The 19047-nt window shown below is 42.9% G+C and overlaps 4 protein-coding genes across 5 annotated transcripts; 1 reads left to right on the top strand and 3 right to left on the bottom strand.

Annotated features, from left to right (window-relative positions):
* Positions 1 to 3: 3 nt before the first annotated feature.
* On the bottom strand, positions 4 to 13324 carry LOC135332877 (protein lava lamp-like). Its single transcript, XM_064527784.1, has 9 exons — positions 13074 to 13324; positions 12758 to 12903; positions 12486 to 12609; positions 12127 to 12384; positions 11905 to 12015; positions 2768 to 2915; positions 1489 to 1669; positions 943 to 1138; positions 4 to 493 (listed from the first exon to the last, which is right to left on the bottom strand). Exons 1-9 carry the CDS (start codon positions 13284 to 13286, stop codon positions 107 to 109), a joined length of 1764 nt encoding a protein of 587 aa, XP_064383854.1. The 5' UTR covers positions 13287 to 13324; the 3' UTR covers positions 4 to 106.
* LOC135332875 (uncharacterized protein K02A2.6-like) lies at positions 6677 to 11127 on the top strand. Its single transcript, XM_064527782.1, has one exon. It carries the CDS (start codon positions 6953 to 6955, stop codon positions 10181 to 10183), a length of 3231 nt encoding a protein of 1076 aa, XP_064383852.1. The 5' UTR covers positions 6677 to 6952; the 3' UTR covers positions 10184 to 11127.
* Positions 13325 to 13391: 67 nt separating the features above from the next.
* LOC135332894 (uncharacterized) lies at positions 13392 to 16556 on the bottom strand. 2 transcript variants are annotated; one of them, XM_064527811.1, is made up of 6 exons: positions 16216 to 16556; positions 15666 to 15799; positions 14605 to 14729; positions 14170 to 14311; positions 13783 to 13906; positions 13392 to 13553 (listed from the first exon to the last, which is right to left on the bottom strand). In XM_064527811.1, exons 1-6 carry the CDS (start codon positions 16493 to 16495, stop codon positions 13444 to 13446), a joined length of 915 nt encoding a protein of 304 aa, XP_064383881.1. In that variant the 5' UTR covers positions 16496 to 16556; the 3' UTR covers positions 13392 to 13443. The 2 variants fall into 2 exon arrangements, with proteins under 2 accessions (XP_064383881.1, XP_064383880.1); XM_064527810.1 differs by having other exon boundaries at positions 13750 to 13906; positions 16216 to 16555.
* Positions 16557 to 16643: 87 nt separating this feature from the next.
* LOC135332879 (probable 4-coumarate--CoA ligase 1) lies at positions 16644 to 18935 on the bottom strand. Its single transcript, XM_064527786.1, has 4 exons — positions 18817 to 18935; positions 17340 to 18693; positions 16929 to 17170; positions 16644 to 16874 (listed from the first exon to the last, which is right to left on the bottom strand). Exons 2-4 carry the CDS (start codon positions 18685 to 18687, stop codon positions 16767 to 16769), a joined length of 1698 nt encoding a protein of 565 aa, XP_064383856.1. The 5' UTR covers positions 18688 to 18693; positions 18817 to 18935; the 3' UTR covers positions 16644 to 16766.
* Between the last annotated feature and the right edge of the window lie 112 nt (positions 18936 to 19047).

Below are 19047 nucleotides of genomic sequence, written 5' to 3'. Positions count from 1 at the left end.
GTAGGAATTGTGTAAAGCTTTCAAAATGAATTATTCCGATCATTACAACGCGCCCTATAATTATAAGCAGTTAATACACACAAACAATGTTCAATTGTCCACTCCACTATCGATCTGCAACCTTAACCGTCGCTTTATCCAGTACGAGTCCAATCAGATCAGAGGCTGTACTCTTCTGCTGACTCAGCAAACTAACGTCATCTCGGACAAGGCTTGTCTTACTCCCCGCACACCCATTCTTATCCAGTACGGGAGACAGATCACTTTGCTGGATTCCATCACTGTCGGTCTTGCTCCATTTTCGACTCCTCTCCAGATGAATATCGTACGAGTCGTTGTGATCGAGATCGGCTGTATTAGCTCTCTTGCTTGTATCCGCACCACCACCACCCTCCAATGGACGCGCCTCTTCCTGCTTGGATATGATCTGATTATCGCCGCGTGATTGTCTCACACCACTATCCTTCATAGCACTCTCATTAGGTAGAGATGCCTGACAGTGCGTGTATAATTATTATAAAAAAGAAACAGAGTTACTTTATAACTATAATATATATGCATTGCTTGGTATCCCATAACTACAGTACATACCGTATAGTATTTCGAGGGTATAAAATTTCGTGGAATGGCCGTTCGAAAAGTTTTAGCAGATTTAATTTTAATATTAAATTCATGGGTATAAATATTCGTGGTAGATGCATGCTTAATCAGCGAAAACCACTTTGTACCCTCGATTTATACAGGCATACGGTATACGTATACATGTACGTACATGACCTTGTAGAAGAAAAATGTGTAGTGTGAATTGAATAGGTTAGTGCAGGAGCAACCCTTTCTGTTGGAATGGAATTATTACAACGTTTTACATGCAGTATACTTTTATCTTTTATTACTTATAATTATAGCCCACAATGCCATTAGTATACTGGTGACAGCACTCACTTCAACAAAATGTACTCTTGGCTTGGTAGTAAATCTAGTTTTGACGGTAGTGGATTGGGGAGGGTATGATTTCTCCATAGTACCTGGTCTCGAGGAACCACCAAACTTTCGAAAATTGCGAGTGCATCGTGTGGTGACTGAGGGGAGATGGTTGCGGTCGAACAGCTCCTCCAAATGCTTCTCTTGTCTCCTCTTCCTGCATGGGTGTGGGAGATGTGTGGGTGGGTGGGAGGTGTGTGGGAAGTGAAATGAGGGAGGTTGGTGCTAAGCACATAATTATAGGAGGAGATCGTCAAATACTGCATGTGTGTACACACAAATCCTAAATGTACTTGTATCTCTGCTTCTGAGCCCCCCCACCTGCCAAAATAACGTTCTTAAGCTTACAGGCACTAAACACTATTATGTATTATAGGCTCGAAGTAGAAAAGTTTGGAGAAATACAATTAGTGACTGCTAAACGTCAAGTGGTTCCAGTCTCCTCTGCATGCATGGGTGTGTTGTACAGCTACATGTATAAACACTTTAACATCTACTTAGCCTCACATAGCCTCTCTATGTTGGCTGACAACGTTACTCCAGTTCTCCTGCTTCCTCTGAAAGCCCTCCTTCCACTTGAACACTTCATTCTCTACCACCATTTGCTTTCTCTTTTCTAGATAGTCGGCCTGTTCTTTGAGTTGCTCTGCTTGTTGGTGGTTCTCCTCATGCAGTTTTTCTTGGAGCTCTGAAGTATAGAGAAACAAATTGCACTATATAAAGTGGCAAATAATAATTATACATGCATGTAACTTCATAATTATGGGGTCTTTCAGGTATCAGACACTTTGTGAACGAGTGTTGCAAGCGCACGCTTGCTAATGCCTCTCGCCATGTTATGCTTTCGCTCTAGTGTTATAGTAGTTTCTATAATGAATTTTACATTAAAGTTAGCTTATCTATATATAAACTCACTGAGAAGAAAAGACTTATTTACGTGCATCTATTGTTGTTCAGGACCTCAAGAAAGAAGAAAATTGATTCTTCCAAGATTAGTTCAGTGTATATATAATATCTATTGAGAAGAAAAGACTTGTGTACATGCATAATTGTTATCTATTATTGTTATTATGGTGGCTTACCAGGCCCTCAAGAAAAGATGACTCTGCCAGGAGAATCTGGATCTTGGATATTATTTTCTCACACATGGGGAATGAGCGCGCGTGCGCATTACATCCACAGGAATAATTAAAGGGTGTGTCCAAAGAGATCAGTTTCACAAAATTTAATGGCTACTATTACATATGCATGCTAGCTGTTTTAACAGATATTTTTTTACTCTTGTATAGCTAACAAAAAGCTAGTGCTCTAGTGCAAGGCTATATAGCTCATAATTATGTTGAATAGAAAGTTTGTGCAAACAGATGATGCTATGAAAAATTCTGAAGAGACTGCAACAGCCTTTAATGTGAGTCAAACTAGCCATAACTCGAGAAAGAAGCTTTAGTTTGCAAATCAAAATCCAAGAGAACGTGGCTAGAAGCCTATAGAAGCTGTTAGTTTTCGTCGCATTGCAACCGTTGAGCAGTTACAGCTGGAACAGGCACACAGACAGACACATGCACATGCACAGTCAGCTTTACCGTATCCCTCGTGCGGCTACGCCTCGAGGCATAAAAATAAGGGGAGGATTAAAGTCATTATAATAGTAAACATAGGTATAGGAACACTGAGGCAATCAAGCCACTGGCAATTACAGTAACAGCTAGTGTTGTATACAACAGAGAATACTAGCCAGCAAAAGGCACTAGATTTACAGACAAGTTTTAGACTGAAAGGAATTCACCTTCATCCCTCTTTTTGAGAACTTGGAGGAATTTCTCTCTCTTTCTTATCCGCTTCTCTCTTTCTTGCATATCCCAGGCTCTCTGTGCTTCTTCCTCTTCCTTCACCTGCCGGGAATGCTCATCGTACCTCTGCCAACACTTCTCCAACTATACAGAAAGCCATAATTAATTTTATTGTTGATTATTAGTGATTATAATAATTATAATTAATTAGGATAAGCAAACCACTGCTACTAATCTACATGGTGTTTCGCAAGTACCGGTATACTGTGAACCTATTAGTATGATTGCACCATAGACACTACATGGATATGAAACGACCGTAGTTTACGGTTAGTATATCCGGACATTTTCTGGGACACTCACTGCCACGATCAATGAGTTATAGACAGAGTTGAAAAAAGAGCTATAGCTGTATGATCTGAAAAGAGCTGAAAATTCAACTAAAACACGACTGACTCTGCAACTAACTATCTGAAGTAAGTTTTGTTCGTGATTAGCTCGCTTAGTGCTTTTACAGCTGATTAATCAGGATGTTTTACTGTAAATGTGTGTTTTAACCTTTGTGGCTCGAAATCTTGGCTTATAAGAGGATTGCTGTGTTTGTTTTACATCAAGCAGTTAGCTAATATATTATATTGTTGTGCCTTCCATAATATGGTTTGGTTTTGTATCTGCCGTAACTTTCGATAAATTGTCACAATAGATGCTGTCAAGTAGGTCTCTTTGTGTCACTTAATTTATATGACCATCAACTTCCAATGCCTACAATTGTTTTTATCAGGTAGCTCTTCATTATTATGAACTGAAGTACATGTATAGCTAGAGATTATTCTTTCGTAATGTTACAATGTCATGCTGTTGACTTCGTTTATGTTTTCTTTTACAGCCAGACTCTCACCTCACAAGAAAAAAGAAGTTGGCGAGATTAAGAAAGAAGGAAAAACATTCATTGACCGGCAAAAGAACGACATGAGAAAGTGATGTCCACTGTCCATGTCGTTTGAGTTCAAAGCCTCTACTCCATGTCAACAATTACGACAGCCAAGCAGACAGCCAAGCATACTCGTCATTCATTCATGTATAATAATTGTAGTAGAATCTGTATTAAATTCTGAGCAGTGGCGTAGCCAGGATTTTGGGAAGGGCAGGGCTCAAATCCATTGAGCAGGGCCAGAAGGCGCTGAATAGCTTGAAATTTTACCTAAAAAAAGGTCATCACTTTTCATCAGCAGTAAGCATGCGCATGTAGATGGCCCTGCCCACATTTCCATTGAATGACATCATTCTAGTAACTACGCTTGCAGTACAGTGCAGAATAGATTGATAGATCAAGCTGAGTTGGAGTTGATGAAACACAAAAGGGGGGGGGGCTGACGGCCCGTCAGCCCCCCTCTGCCTACGCCACTGCTGAGATCTATAATATACATGTAAAATGCATCCTTGTCATGACTCAAGGCTATCTTAGAGCCTCCATCATCATTATTCTCATTCATAAATTCGTCAAAACTCTCTCAAATAACGCTCTCAGTGCTGGAACAACTAGTGACTCTTTTTGAGTAGCCATTTTTATTTGAAATAATCGTATACTATACTGTAAACTTCCGCTACATCCGATGCAATGAGTGGGACAGCCAAAACACCGGAAACTACCGTCGTTTTTCATATCCATGTAATTTATAGTATCTATGATTGCACAATACACTGGCCACAAGGCGGTAGACAATAGGGAGCTATGGGGGCTGAAGCCCTTCCAAAATACATGTAGTACCGTACCCTCGCGAAAATAAGCCCATCTTGAATAAACGCCCATCCCCTCTTTTGCTTCAAAGTTCTTGCACAAGGGTATTTTCACTCGATTATAAGCCCACCCAGAATAAGAAGTTGAGCATGCGCAGTAGCTGAATGCCACATGTTTACTATAATTTTAGTGAAGAAAGGAAGTTTTAGGTATAGTAGCTAGTAAGACTATACTCCTTGCTGGACCAAGATCAGACATTATAACTTTCTCTGTATGGATCTGTTTGCCCCTGAAGATGTATATGCAGGGAACAAGTAGACTGGAAACCACGCCCCTTTCTTTAGGGAAAGAGACTGGCCAGGTGACTATCAACGACTCGTCTTCATTGCGTACTGAATTTTGCGGAAGTGGTTCAGGGAAAAGGGTGTGGTCACCAGTGTTGCGGTTTTGTATACTTTGGCTAGATCGAGCTAGATCTACTTGTACTCTAGCAAGCTAGCTAGCTCAGCCACCTACCAAACTTAATTTCAATCACAAGTCAACTGCTGCAAAACTATGTCCAAGTCTGGAGCTAGCTGTCACCTGGATGTACCTAGTTCTTGTCCTGTCTGTGGCAATGATACCGCTGTAATAGAAACTCAAATGTTGCTGGCAATAGGGCAAAGCAAAGGGACTTTCCATAAACCAGTTGGCAGAGAGACAAATATATCTGATCTCTGCTACTGACTTCTGTCTGTTATTTTTGCAGTGGCCTTGTAGCCAGCCAGGTTATAGCAACTTTAGAATTGCTTCATTGGAGAAGTACTGATAGACAACTTATATCCAAACAGCTAGCTAAGTAGACATAACATTTATACTGCAACTGTACAGCTAAAAATATTAATACTCACATAATAATAAAATTTATGCAATATTGTGGTTTAGATATCTCCCACGCATTCATGCACACACTACATTCCAAGCATTCCGTTGGGACGAGTCGTTGATAGTCACCTGGCCAGTCTCTTTCCCTAAAGAAAGGGGCGTGATTTCCAGTCTAGGGAACAAGTAGCTAGTCCTATATGCTGAGAAAGGAAACACAAAGTCTAAGAAAGTTATCACACAGGCTAATTTTGCAGGTTACCTTGCCTTGGTTTTCTGAAACAAAGTACCTGATATAGCTGCTCTGTAGGAGTATGACCTACCATCCTTCGAAAAGTTTCTGCTACATCTAACATCAACAAGCAACGAATAGAGTCAGACTCAGAGTCCACTTCTTCATGTTCATTCTCTTGTCATGCTTTAATCATACTCATGCATTAGTTTATAACATTGTTGTTGTCAATAAAATGTTCATACTATGTATTAAAATGAAAATACAATAAGAATTGGCATAGAGAAAAGTGTAAACCTCGATTTGAGGCCACGGGTGGGCGTATATTCGAATGAAAACTCGCCGTTCGCGATTAAACGCCCAGTCCCCTAATAAGCCTAGACTTCTTGCAGAAAAGGGTGGGCGTATTTTCGCGAGGGTACGGTAATATTATTCCTGCATTGCAGGGGTGTAGCCAGGATTTTGGAGAAAAAGGGGTGCTATCATAGATGAAAGAGGGCGCGAAGTGCCCGATTTTTAGCCACGCAGCGCCGAAATTTAATTGACTGGAAGCCACACCTATTATTAATGACCTTATGTGCCAAGTAGGGCGTGACTGAACCTTTATTTGCATAGAGAAGCTGTGGCTGGCCCCATGATCACGAAAGAGAACTAGTTCATAGATTTAAGCCAGAATAGCTCACAGTTTAGAGACTGAATCGTTTTCCTTGCTATACTAGCTAGCTATAACAGCCTAACTGCAGCAAGATTTGGAAGAGAAGGGGTGCTCAGCTGGATAATCAGATACATTTCTCTGTGATTTGTATACTTGACTCAGGCTGGTTGGGGACCCCCCTGGCTACGCCCCTGCATTGGAGAGTTAACACACCTTGCCAACCTCAGAGACCCCTACATGTCTATATAATTATAGCCATATAAAATGTACTTGCCTAAAGTCAGGTAAAAAAATTGAAGCAGGGGCATGTGAAATAGAATGTATGCCCCTGCATTAATTAAACAACGGAGAAACAAATGAATTGCCATATTATTTTTCAATCCTGATTGCTCATGCTCAATTGGGCATAGACTTTGTGGTATCCTTACGACATGGAACTAACATTAAGATAAAGACTTGTGATTCCGTAAATACTGTACTGTAAACCTGTGATTCCGTAAATACTGTGTTGTGTTAGTTCTAGTGGTTTCATGTTCTTATTTAGTCATTTCTGTACTATTGTTCTAGAAGGTTCTTTCTAGTATTGTTTTTGTATAAATAGCCTGTGTATTTTGTATGTATCAGAGTTCTGATTTAATGAATTATTGAAGTTATCTCACTGGCGACGAGGATTGTGGATTAAGTAGCCTACAGCAATGGCAGCCACACACTATGGAACTCTCAACAATTACAGACCAGACCAAGAGTCTATCAAGACCTACCTGGATCAGGTAGACCTCTACTTCACGGCGAATACAGTCCCTGATGATAAGCAAGTACCTATTCTCCTCAGCTCCATTGGTGCAACGACCTACAGTCTTCTATGTGACTTGCTTGCACCTGAGGCTCCCAAATCGAAGACAAAGGGAGAAATATTTGCTGCACTACGGAAGCACTACGAACCGACACGAGCGGTGATCGCAGAACGTTTTCATTTTCAAAAAAGGGATCAAGTCCCTGACGAATCTTTAGCAGAATACGATGCAGCTCTACGCAAGCTGGCAACACACTGCAATTTTGGGGCGTATCTCACGGAAGCCCTACGTGACCGTTTCGTTGCAGGACTCCGAAGCGAAGCAATGCAAAGAAGACTATTAGCCGAAACAGAACTTACTTTGAAGAGAGCAATGGAAATCGCACAGGGAATGGAAGCAGCAGAAAGCAACACCAGAGCACTCAAGGCCAGCAACCCCTCCATCAAGAGCATACAAAGCAAAAGGAGACCGCAGCCAAACCAACCTTGTTACCGCTGTGGAAAGTCGAATCACTCTGCAGCTGATTGCCGTTTCAAGGATGCAGAGTGTCATTCATGTGGAAAGCAGGGACACATAGCACCAGCCTGCCGCTCCAACCCACCCTCTCAGTTCAAGAAGACAGAGAAGAGACGATTCAAAACTCACCTAGTGGAACCAGATGGGAACAGCTCGACCGACTCAGAAGCTGACACTTACCACCTATACCGATTGACCGAGCCTTCTACACAGCCGATCACAGTTACAGTCAAGATCGAGGATACTCCACTCAAGATGGAAATCGATACCGGAGCTGCAATATCTATTATCTCTGAGGCCACCAGAAAGGCCAAGTTCTCTAAATTCAAGCTGCGTAAGTCAAATATTTTGCTAAAGACATATACAGATGAGGCTATGATGGTAACGGGTCAGATTAATGTGTGTGTTAATTATGGAGAACAGGTGGCTCGGCTGGTGCTGGTGGTGGTTGCTGGAAGTGGACCAAGTCTTTTTGGACGCAATTGGCTGAAGTACCTCCAGTTGGACTGGAAATGTATTGCAACTGTCAAATCTCCCCCTGCAGGTACACTAAAGAATTTGTTACACGAATACGATTCATTGTTCAAGGACGAGTTAGGTACTGTGACCTCACACAAAGCCACTCTCAGAGTACGGCCAGATGCTACTCCTCGGTTTTTCAAACCACGTCCTGTTCCTTATGCAACCAAAGAGGCTATTGGAGATGAATTGGACCGCATGGAGCAACAAGGTATCATCCAGAAAATACCTAGCAGTGACTGGGCAGCACCGTTGGTCGCAGTTCCCAAGAAAGACGGACGTTTTCGACTCTGCGGCGACTATAAAGTGACTATCAACCAAGACCTTGAAGTTGATCAGTACCCCTTGCCTAAACCCGAAGACCTATTCGCAACACTAGCAAATGGCTCCCTTTTCACTAAGCTTGATTTGTCACAAGCGTATCTACAGGTCGAACTCGATAAGGACTCTACCAAATACGTGACTATCAACACCCATCAAGGGTTATACCAGTTCAGCCGACTTCCTTTTGGCGTGGCGTCAGCCCCAGCAATATTCCAAAGACTGATGGACACCATCCTACGTGGAGTGCCTCACGTTATCTGCTACTTAGACGATCTGTTGATAACAGGAGTGGATGAAGAAGACCACCTACACAATCTGGAGCAAGTCCTCAAACTTTTTACGGAACACGGGTTGCGATTGAAGAAGGAAAAATGTATCTTTTTGGCCAAGTCGGTAGAATATCTTGGTCATCAGATCAGCAAAGAGGGAATCCAAGCTCTTCCAAGTAAATTTGATGCTATTGCACAGGCTCCAGAACCAAAGAATGTTCAAGAACTTCGCTCCTTCCTCGGGTTGCTGAACTACTACGGAAAGTTCATCAAGAATCTCTCTAGCATCCTTTACCCAATCAACCAACTTCTGCAAGCGAGTCATAAGTGGGAATGGACACAGGAATGTCAGGAAGCTTTTACAGAAGCAAAGAAACAACTTACATCATCTGATGTGCTCACCCACTATGACCCGGACCTACCAATCAACATGGCTGCGGACGCGTCAGCCTACGGCATTGGAGCCGTTATTTCTCATGTACTACCAGACGGGGCTGAGAGACCAATCTGTTTTGCTTCACGCACGCTAACGACAAGCGAACAAAACTATGCTCAACTCGATAAAGAAGCACTGGCATTGGTATTTGGTACCAAGAAGTTTCACCAGTATTTGTATGGCAGGAAATTCACGTTAATCACTGATCACAAACCTCTGACAGCTATATTTGGCCCAAAGAAAGGAATACCGTCCCTAGCAGCTGCTCGTCTCCAACGTTGGGCAATTTTTCTCTCAGGTTATGATTACAATATCCAATTCAAGCCCACTCAAGCACACAGCAATGCTGATGCATTATCACGTCTCCCCTTGCCAGTACAAGATTCGTACGAAACGGCTGACATTAATGCTATTCACACTTTCAATGTGGCTCAAATCGAAGCTCTTCCTGTAACATCTCAGCAGGTGCAGACGGCTACCCGACGTGACCCAACCTTAAGCAAGGTGTTAAAGTATGTCAAATCAGGATGGCCACAGAAAGTGACACCGGATCTACAACCATATTTCAACCGCCGTCTTGAAATTGGCATCGAAAGTGGTTGCTTGATGTGGGGAATTCGCACAATCATTCCACAGAACCTGCATGCAAAGACCCTTCGTGCTCTCCATGAGAACCACCCTGGAATGTCCCGAATGAAGGCTATTGCCCGCAGTTACGTGTGGTGGAGTGGACTCGATAAAGACATCGAAAACCAAGCAAAAGCGTGCCTATCGTGCCAGGAACAAGCCTCTAAACCTGCAGTAGCACCACTCCATCCTTGGGTTTGGCCAAACAGCCCATGGAAAAGGATCCATATTGACTACGCTGGTCCATTCTTGAACAAAATGTTTCTAGTGGTTGTAGACGCCCATTCCAAGTGGCCAGAAGTGATTCAGATGTCTTCCACTACGTCTCAAAACACGATCGAGGCACTGCAAGCACTATTTGCTCGGTATGGACTACCAGAACAGATTGTTTCCGACAATGGTGCACAATTCACATCCCAAGAATTTAGCGATTTTGTTTAAGCCAATGGCATAAGACACATACGAAGTGCTCCATACCATCCCTCCACGAACGGCCAAGCTGAACGATTTGTACAAACGTTCAAAAGAGCCATGAAAGCTGGAGAGAGAGAAGGACTGAGTTTGAAAACAAGATTGGCTCAGTTTTTACTGTCATACCGCTCAACTCCACATGCTACCATTAACGTCTCACCGAGTGAACTGTTCCTTCAAAGAAAAGTACGTACACGATTCGATCTCCTCAAACCAAACACAGAGGGAAACGTATCTGACAAGCAGATGAAACAGAAACAGCAACATGACAAACATGCTAAACCAAGGACGTTCTCTGTTGGTCAACAAGTAATGCTCAAAGATTTCCGAACAAACGGTACATGGCTTCCAGGAAGCATTGTACAACAGACAGGACCAGTATCTTACAAAGTGGAAATTGGTGATGGCAGGATACTACGTCGACATATCGACCACATACGTGATAGAACTCATTCTCTTTCCACCACCGAGTCGTCACAAGACGATATAACAAATCCAAACGATTTCGACGATACGGCAGCTCACAAGGATTTGCAAGATTTTGAAGTTTCCCCTGATCAGTCAACTGATTCGTCTCCAACCCCACCTGATGAGTCACCCTCGACTGGTGCATTAACAGCTCGACAATATCCGCAAAGAAATCGCAACAGGCCTGATCGATATGGTGGGTACACTAACATTTAACAGGGGAGGAAATGTGGTATCCTTACGACATGGAACTAACATTAAGATAAAGACTTGTGATTCCGTAAATACTGTACTGTAAACCTGTGATTCCGTAAATACTGTGTTGTGTTAGTTCTAGTGGTTTCATGTTCTTATTTAGTCATTTCTGTACTATTGTTCTAGAAGGTTCTTTCTAGTATTGTTTTTGTATAAATAGCCTGTGTATTTTGTATGTATCAGAGTTCTGATTTAATGAATTATTGAAGTTATCTCAGACTTGCAACAGCAATTAGTATTGCCAATGTATAATTTGAGGCTTGGGAGGCCAGGGGGGTGCTCAAGCCCCCTACATGATCCCCCATTGAAAGTACTGTCTGTTGTCTACTCCCTAGAATAAGTTACGGCTGAAGTCATTTACGAGGCCTTTTGGATTAAAAAGCATACAATCATGTACTATAATTATAGGCTATAAAACTGCAAAATCAGATCCAATCAAACATTTTAAGCTGAGATAATCAAAGTTGGACCAAGTTGTGGTTGTTCAAAGCAAGAGTCAGTTTTTGAGGCTGTTTTTATTATAGTGGGGGAAGTGCAAAATTACGTCCGATCAAAAATTGTTCGTGGAACATACCATCTTTTCATTGTTGCATTTTGAGTGGGCGGATCAAAGGAAACACTGTGCCAATATCTGCCATATGGCACAGGTCAAGCCTTGAACTGTGCCACTATGGCATAGTATGGCTGAAGTTACCTAAAGCCCACCCTCCACCCAGTAACCTCCACCCAGTAACCTGAAACGGTCCCTTTTATAGTATAACACTGTTAAACAGATTCAGTGGTAGGCAGAAAACGTTTTTCATGCGTCTGGTGCATTCCACAGCCACCACAAGTAGTTGAAACTATAGTTGTCCTATAAAAGGAGTGATGTGTACACGGAAAGGAATGCACAAGGAATGCAACAAATCAGTTGTTACACAGCTCACTCGTGCATGTGTCACAACTATAACTTGTGGCACAGTACAAACCTCATTGAGACGTCTCATCTTATCCTCTTCCCTCATCTGTGTGAGGTATATCTGTCGCAACCTATCATTCTCCTCCAACTGATCCAGCCAGCCCCTCCTCTGACGATCATCCTGAACCGTATAGCAGGCACTCATTCACACAAACTCCAAAGGAGTTAGGTATAGTATGCATGCTAAGTAATTATCGCTATTCATACGTATTATTTATACTTCATCATGCACCTCAAACTCTTCTCTCAGCTGTGTCAGTTCCCTCCGCTGTTTCTCAGCGTCTCTTTCCATATCAATCTTCTCTCTCTGCTTCCGACGCTCCTCCAATTCCATTATTTTAGCAAAGTACGCCTGTCTGTCCTTCTTAAGCAAGTGCGTCTCTTGTTCGTATAGTTTATCCTGCTGCTGCTTGTAGAACTGTTTTCTTTTCTTCTCTCTCTCTGCGTTAATTGGTATCCTCGGCAGGGGTGCACTGGCAATGGTCCTCTTCTGTGGGAATAAGCAGAATGAGGTCATAATTCCAACACAGTACATAGATTGCTATACTATAGCAGTTAATTACAGAAAACAAATGAGATTAATTGACTCACTCTCTTGTCTTTTGCAATGAGTGCATCTCTCCCTTCTTTCATTAACTCAGACTGTTGGAATTCACGGAGAGCAGTGAAGTCTTTGAGAGAGCGACAAAGCACGTACATATCACGAGTGACAAATCTGCACAGGAAAATACTAATGAAATCGAAACCTAAAACTTAAAGTTAACACACTGTACGTGACTATCACTTTTGGGGGACAACGAACCATACTTTTAATGATGTCTAACCACTAATCAAGTAAGCAATGCAATCAAATTGTTTCTCACCCGTTCTTAACAAGTTTTTCCTTCATCTGTGACTGGTAGAAGTAGGATTTGAGGTGAGGGTCGTGCAGACCGTTATATTCCAGGAAGGGGTAGCTCTTCCGTGCATTGTACAACTCAAACGCCTCTATAGTAGTGGGTCGAGGCAGCTGTGTGTAAGAGAATAATAATAATTTGTATCACTATATATAATTATGTAGACTGTTAGTTGCAAGTAGATATCTACATTGAGTTAGTCAATGCCTACAATGTCTATTGTCATTGAATGATGCTTATAAAAGAGTATCTTGCATAACTTGCAGTATTAAATCATGCTTACAGTACTGCATAGCTTGGAGGAGACCCGTAATTCCTTTCTTCGATTGAGCTCTGGTTGAGACTTGCTCCCTAGCCGGTTGTTAATTCGCTGTCTCATACGTACAGTAACATATCTCTTTCTTGCTGAGGAAATGGCTGGGAGCAGAGTTAGTTCACCATCCACCGCCTCTGAGATCACCTCTGTAGCCCTGCTGCTACTAGCTCCAGCACTCATTTCTGCTTCTACTGCATGTACGTACTGGCAGCTCCCATAATTATAGCGGGGGTTTGTTGTTGCGCATGGCAACAAGAATAGACGCGCTAAAAAATTTTATCCGCGTTCTTATTCGAATCATCATTAATTGGGTGGTGAAAGACAAAAATAAGAATCATTAACTAAAGTCAAGTTGATATTCTAGATCTAGTGTTTGCTCAAAATCTTCAGCTGCTTTCTCCTCTTCTTGTAACTGCCCAGGATCCAGTGGCTCAAGTGATGGTTTGCCTGCAGTAATAAGAGCAACTTCAATGCAAGATATAATACAGTATGCACAATAATTATAACTTACAAAAATGAACATGCAACTCATACATAATATTTCCACAATAGTGCAATTATTGCATTACTGCTGAAAGTACCAGGGTCTGTGGCCACCATCTTTAACAATTACAGTCATACATTTCCACAACTGCATACATACTTGTACTGCTGTAACTTCCGAGGTCCTCCTCACTTTTCAGAGGAGCTGGTCTGCCCAGTCTCTTTTGAAGGTTCTTGCTGATACGAGGCAACTCAGGCAAGGAGCAGTTCCACTCGGAAATGGTGGGGGAGCTCTCCGGCACGTCTGAACAGATTGTCTGCAGAAAATAACAGAATAGAAAATAGTACCTTTAAAACTTACGTACCTCACATTCCTTGACGTCAAAATTGACCAAAAATTAGTAAGGACCAAAAGAATGCTACTTAAATTTGTTACAAGTTGGTGGTGGAATTATGTTCGTACGATGTTCCAGGAAAGGAGATATTAAAAAAAAGAGCATTGGGGGGGGGGGGGGTCAAAATTGTATGTGGGGAGAAATACAATTAATGGCTTTGTAGAGTTTATCATTAAACCTCTTACATCCAAATTCTTTTTCTTCAGTCTCTTCTTCATTTTCTTTCTATTATCCGTAATTAATTTCTCTTTGAAGAAGATATCTTTCCTTTCCTCGTCGGAGCACTGCTCCTTGACAAGGGTTAGAAACACGCCACCTGGTGCCCTCCTGAGGGAATGCAACCACATGGTTGCTGATAAATGCCTGAGAGCAACTAACCCCTAAACGCATTAGCCCCTTGTTTGGTACGGATATTGACTGGTTCCAGACCTCCTGATCAAGTGACTAACAGCTACACAACACTGAGAGGTAAGGACACGCTAACTACAGTGCTTTACCAGCGGGGCAAGGTGAGTTAATCAACAAGGAAATTATTGTTTTCACAACACACCTAATGTGACAGCTCAAGTTATATGACCCTTTACCAGCCTCAGCCTACACTGCCACTACACTGCACTTACTTCTTGTCTCCAGTGGCTGTCATTCTCCCTCCAGTCTCCTGGATGACCACCGTTTTCTCAAAGATATCCAGTGACCATTGCACCCCCATCACTCGTACCACATCCCTCACAAGCACGTGCTTAGTCTGCATTACATCGAGAAACAATTAGTCAACACACACACACACACACACACACACACACACACACACACACACACACACACACACACACACACACACACACACACACACACACACACACACACACACACACACACACACACACACACACACACACACACACACACACACACACACACACACACACACACACACACACACACACACACACACACACACACACACACACACACACACACACACACACACACACACACACACACACACACACACACACACACACACACACACACACACACACACACACACACACACACACACACACACACACACACACACACACACACACACACACACACACACACACACACACACACACACACACACACACACACACACACACACACACACACACACACACACACACACACACACACACACACACACACACACACACACACACACACACACACACACACACACACACACACACACACACACACACACACACACACACACACACACACACACACACACACACACACACACACACACACACACACACACACACACACACACACACACACACACACACACACACACACACACACACACACACACACACACACACACACACACACACACACACACACACACACACACACACACACACACACACACACACACACACACACACACAATCCCTATAGAGCTCCCAAAACAATTAATCCTTTACCATCCAAGCCAGTAGAGTGAGGGGGCTCAGAAATATTGAAAACTTGCAATAAGTGTGCTAGCAAAAGTAAAAAGTACGGCAATTTTAAGGATCCCGAAACCTTATGAATTAATTTTTAATTTTCTCGATTAAAGGCTGCAATTTCAATAGGATTGTACAGGCTCGCTTAAATAGCGAATTTCTACGCTTAATAATGTAAATACCTCATGCAAGCACCGGGCCATTTCCCTAGCAACCCTGTCAGGAGTTTTTTCCGTGAGATGGTCTATGGAGAGTGGTAGACACAGCAATACACCATCCTTGTACAGAGTCTTGAACCTCTTGGAGTGATAGAGCCCTGGGGAGGGGGGAGGGGGAGAATAACTGACAATAAGAACTATTATAGATAGAAGCAAGAGTTCACCTAATGAACTCTTGATTGGTAGATAGATCATTCTGTATAATTAATTGTTGTGACTGCTAATAAAGTTCGTGAAATTTCTTGTTTTCACACAAAGTGCATGATTTGTATTTAACATGTGGGAACAGATATATACGATCTACAAGGGTGCAGACCGACAACTTCTGTACAATAATAATGGTGTGTGTGATAAGGATAAGGGTAACACGTGTACTAACTTGAAGCTAGGCAACGTATAAGCAGTGTAGGTAGTAAAAACACACACGAAATTTGGATTGGGGTTAATTTTATTTTACAAACGGAACATGCCGATAATTTATATAATGTTTGCGCTATTTCAACCTCTCACACACCAGAGTGATCCATAATATCCACTCCTGTATCGTCAGCAACTCTGCTCCTCTTCCTCTGCTCGTTTGTTGTCTCCATCTCTATATCTATGTCATCTCTTCTCGACACCTGTGCCGGGCTCTGTCTAGGTCTGGTATATTGTGAGGAGGTTGATATGGAGGGGCCGCTACTGTCAGGAGCTGTGCTCGAGTTAGGGGTAGTCTCAGCTTCACAGCTAGTGCTTGGAGCAGAGTTAGGGCTAGTCTCAGCTTCACAGCTAGTGCTTGGAGCAGAACAAGCCATTTCTCCTTTCTCCAGTACATGTACAGTCAGCGAGTGGAGTTGGTAAAGGTCGCTCTATTCTCTCTGTTAGAAAAAGGGGTGGGGCTGGGCTCATGATCAATGCAGCATGCAGCTCTCTTCCAAAGAGAAGCAAGAATAAGATCTACTCTTGATTGAAGCTTAACAACGAATTTTTGGGTAGGTCAAAAAAAGTTAAAAATTAAACCACAAAAATGTATATACTGCAGACACTAAGCAAATAGCTAAAATACAAAAATTCCAACGCTCTAAATTATTTGTCTTTTTCCTTTAGCAGACGTCTGAGAATTTTGCCTGAGGCTGACTTAGGGATGACATCAATGAACTCCACCCCACCAGTGAGGTGCTTGTGGGAGGAAAGCTGCAGGGGAGAACATTATCACATTAATAAAGCCTTTATTGGTTCTACCCCCACCTTGCTGGCGAGGAACTCTGCCACCTCCTTCTCACTCAGCCCCTCCTCCTTCTTGACCACAAATGCCTTGGGGGATTCCCCTTGTCGCTCGTCCGTTACCCCAATAACTGCAGCATCAGCAATTCTAGGATGTGAGACGAGCACGGCCTCTAGTTCAGCTGGGGCGACTTGGAGACCTTTGACCTTAATGAGCTCCTTGAGTCGATCAGTGATGTAGAAACACCCGTCCTTATCAAAGTAACCTGTAATTGGGTGTATCAATATCAATTGTGTTCAGTATCAATAGTATTATATTCACATAATTAATTTTATGTCAGGGTTTGAATATTATTTTGAATTTTGTTAGTGAGTTGGTGGGTGCCACACCTCCAAATAAATAACTCTATAATTATACAAAACCCATAATCTCACCGACATCTCCAGTCTTGAACCATCCGTCCTGAGTGATGCTGGCCTCAGTGGCGTCTGGTCTGTTGAGGTATCCCTTCATGACGTTGGGTCCGGCCACCCACAGCTCTCCCTCCTCCCCCACACCCAGCACACCACCACTCTCCGGATCAACTATCTTCGTGCTCACACTCCGAATATTAATGCCAATAGAGTCCGGTTTCGACATGCCAAGTGATAAAGGCATGAGATGAGTGACTGGGCTTGTCTCGGTAAGTCCATAGCCTTGACGGATGGTTTCAATTCCAATCCTCTCTTTTGCTGCTTTCACAATCTCTCCTCCAGCGGGGGCCGCTCCTGTAAGTATCTCGTTCATTGAAGAGAGGTCGTAATTGTTGACAAGAGGATGCTTCGCTAGGAACAGCAGCAATGGTGGTACAAGATGAGCAAGAGTTATTTTATGATCCTGTAAAGCACCCAAAAACATTTCTGGCTCGAATTTTGGTACAGTAACGAATCGACTGCCGTAACGCATTGATGAGAACATGATCACAACCATACCATAAATGTGGAAGAAAGGCAGAACACCAATGAGTCGATAGCTCTCTCGTAATTCAAACAATTCCGGGTGATGCATCTGCGAGACATTAGAGGTGATGTTATGGTGGGTGAGCATGACACCTTTGGGCAGGCCGGTAGTGCCACTGGAGTAAGGCAAAACTGCCGTACTGTGGATATCAGAGGACACAGGGTTAAACAAAGAGCCACTGTCGTCAAGGAGAGATTGATAAGACTCCTGACCGTCCCTACCACCGTGAGAGTCTCCATCGATCACAATAATCTTCTCAATGTTTGTTCCTTTGATTGCCTCTTGTACTGTGTGCAGCAATGATGACACTGTGGCTACTATCTTAGCATTAGAGTCCTGAAACTGAAAGGAAAGTTCTTGTGAAGTGTACGCAGGATTGCAAGTGCTCACTATTCCACCAGAAGCTATGGTCCCAAAGAATAGAACTGGGTAAGCAGGACAGTTGGGAGCAACTATGGAGAGAACATCTCCGGGTTTGAATCCACTTCTATTGAGACCGGAGGAGAACTTGCTTGTCAGCTCGTCAATCTGGTTGTACGAGAAATCCTGGCCAGTGATGCCGTCCACAACAGCTGTTCTGTTACCAAACTTTGGAAAATCTTGAAAAACGTGACGGTAGAGGTCCAACGGGGAGTCCTCTATGGGAGGTAAGGGGCTCGTTACAACATTAGAGGGTTGTCCACTGCGTGAGGGGGTGGTGTGATAAAGACATGAAATGGAACGTCTTTGGAGAGCCGATCGAAGAGGGAGACTCCATCGACCCAGTGCTGATACTCTATACATCTTCTCCTATAAAAGGCAGAAAATATAATTTTACTGAAAGCAGGAAGTTGGCTATTAAATCATGAAGTGTAGCCTACAGTGTAGTGGTTGAGTTATAGGTCTCTGCATTTACATGTATACCATACTCACCTGAATAAGAAAGCTTGAGGTACTGCTTGTTGAATGTATAGCTAGCCGTAGCTGCTAGCCACTGCCAGTCGAGTCTTCTAAATTTCTGGAAATGGCCAAAAAGAATTTCTATCAGCCCCTCCCCTTTTTTCCCCACACCCAAGGAAGGGAGAGCTTTAGATCGAGAAGGCAACTGCCTAGCCGGCCATCGTGATCAAAGGCGCAGGCTGTGAGGAGCTTAACTGAGAAAAC

Source organism: Halichondria panicea, chromosome 3 (genome assembly GCF_963675165.1).
Source record: "Halichondria panicea chromosome 3, odHalPani1.1, whole genome shotgun sequence".
Taxonomy (NCBI): Eukaryota; Metazoa; Porifera; class Demospongiae; order Suberitida; family Halichondriidae; genus Halichondria; species Halichondria panicea.
This window is presented reverse-complemented; position numbering and strand designations above follow the sequence as displayed.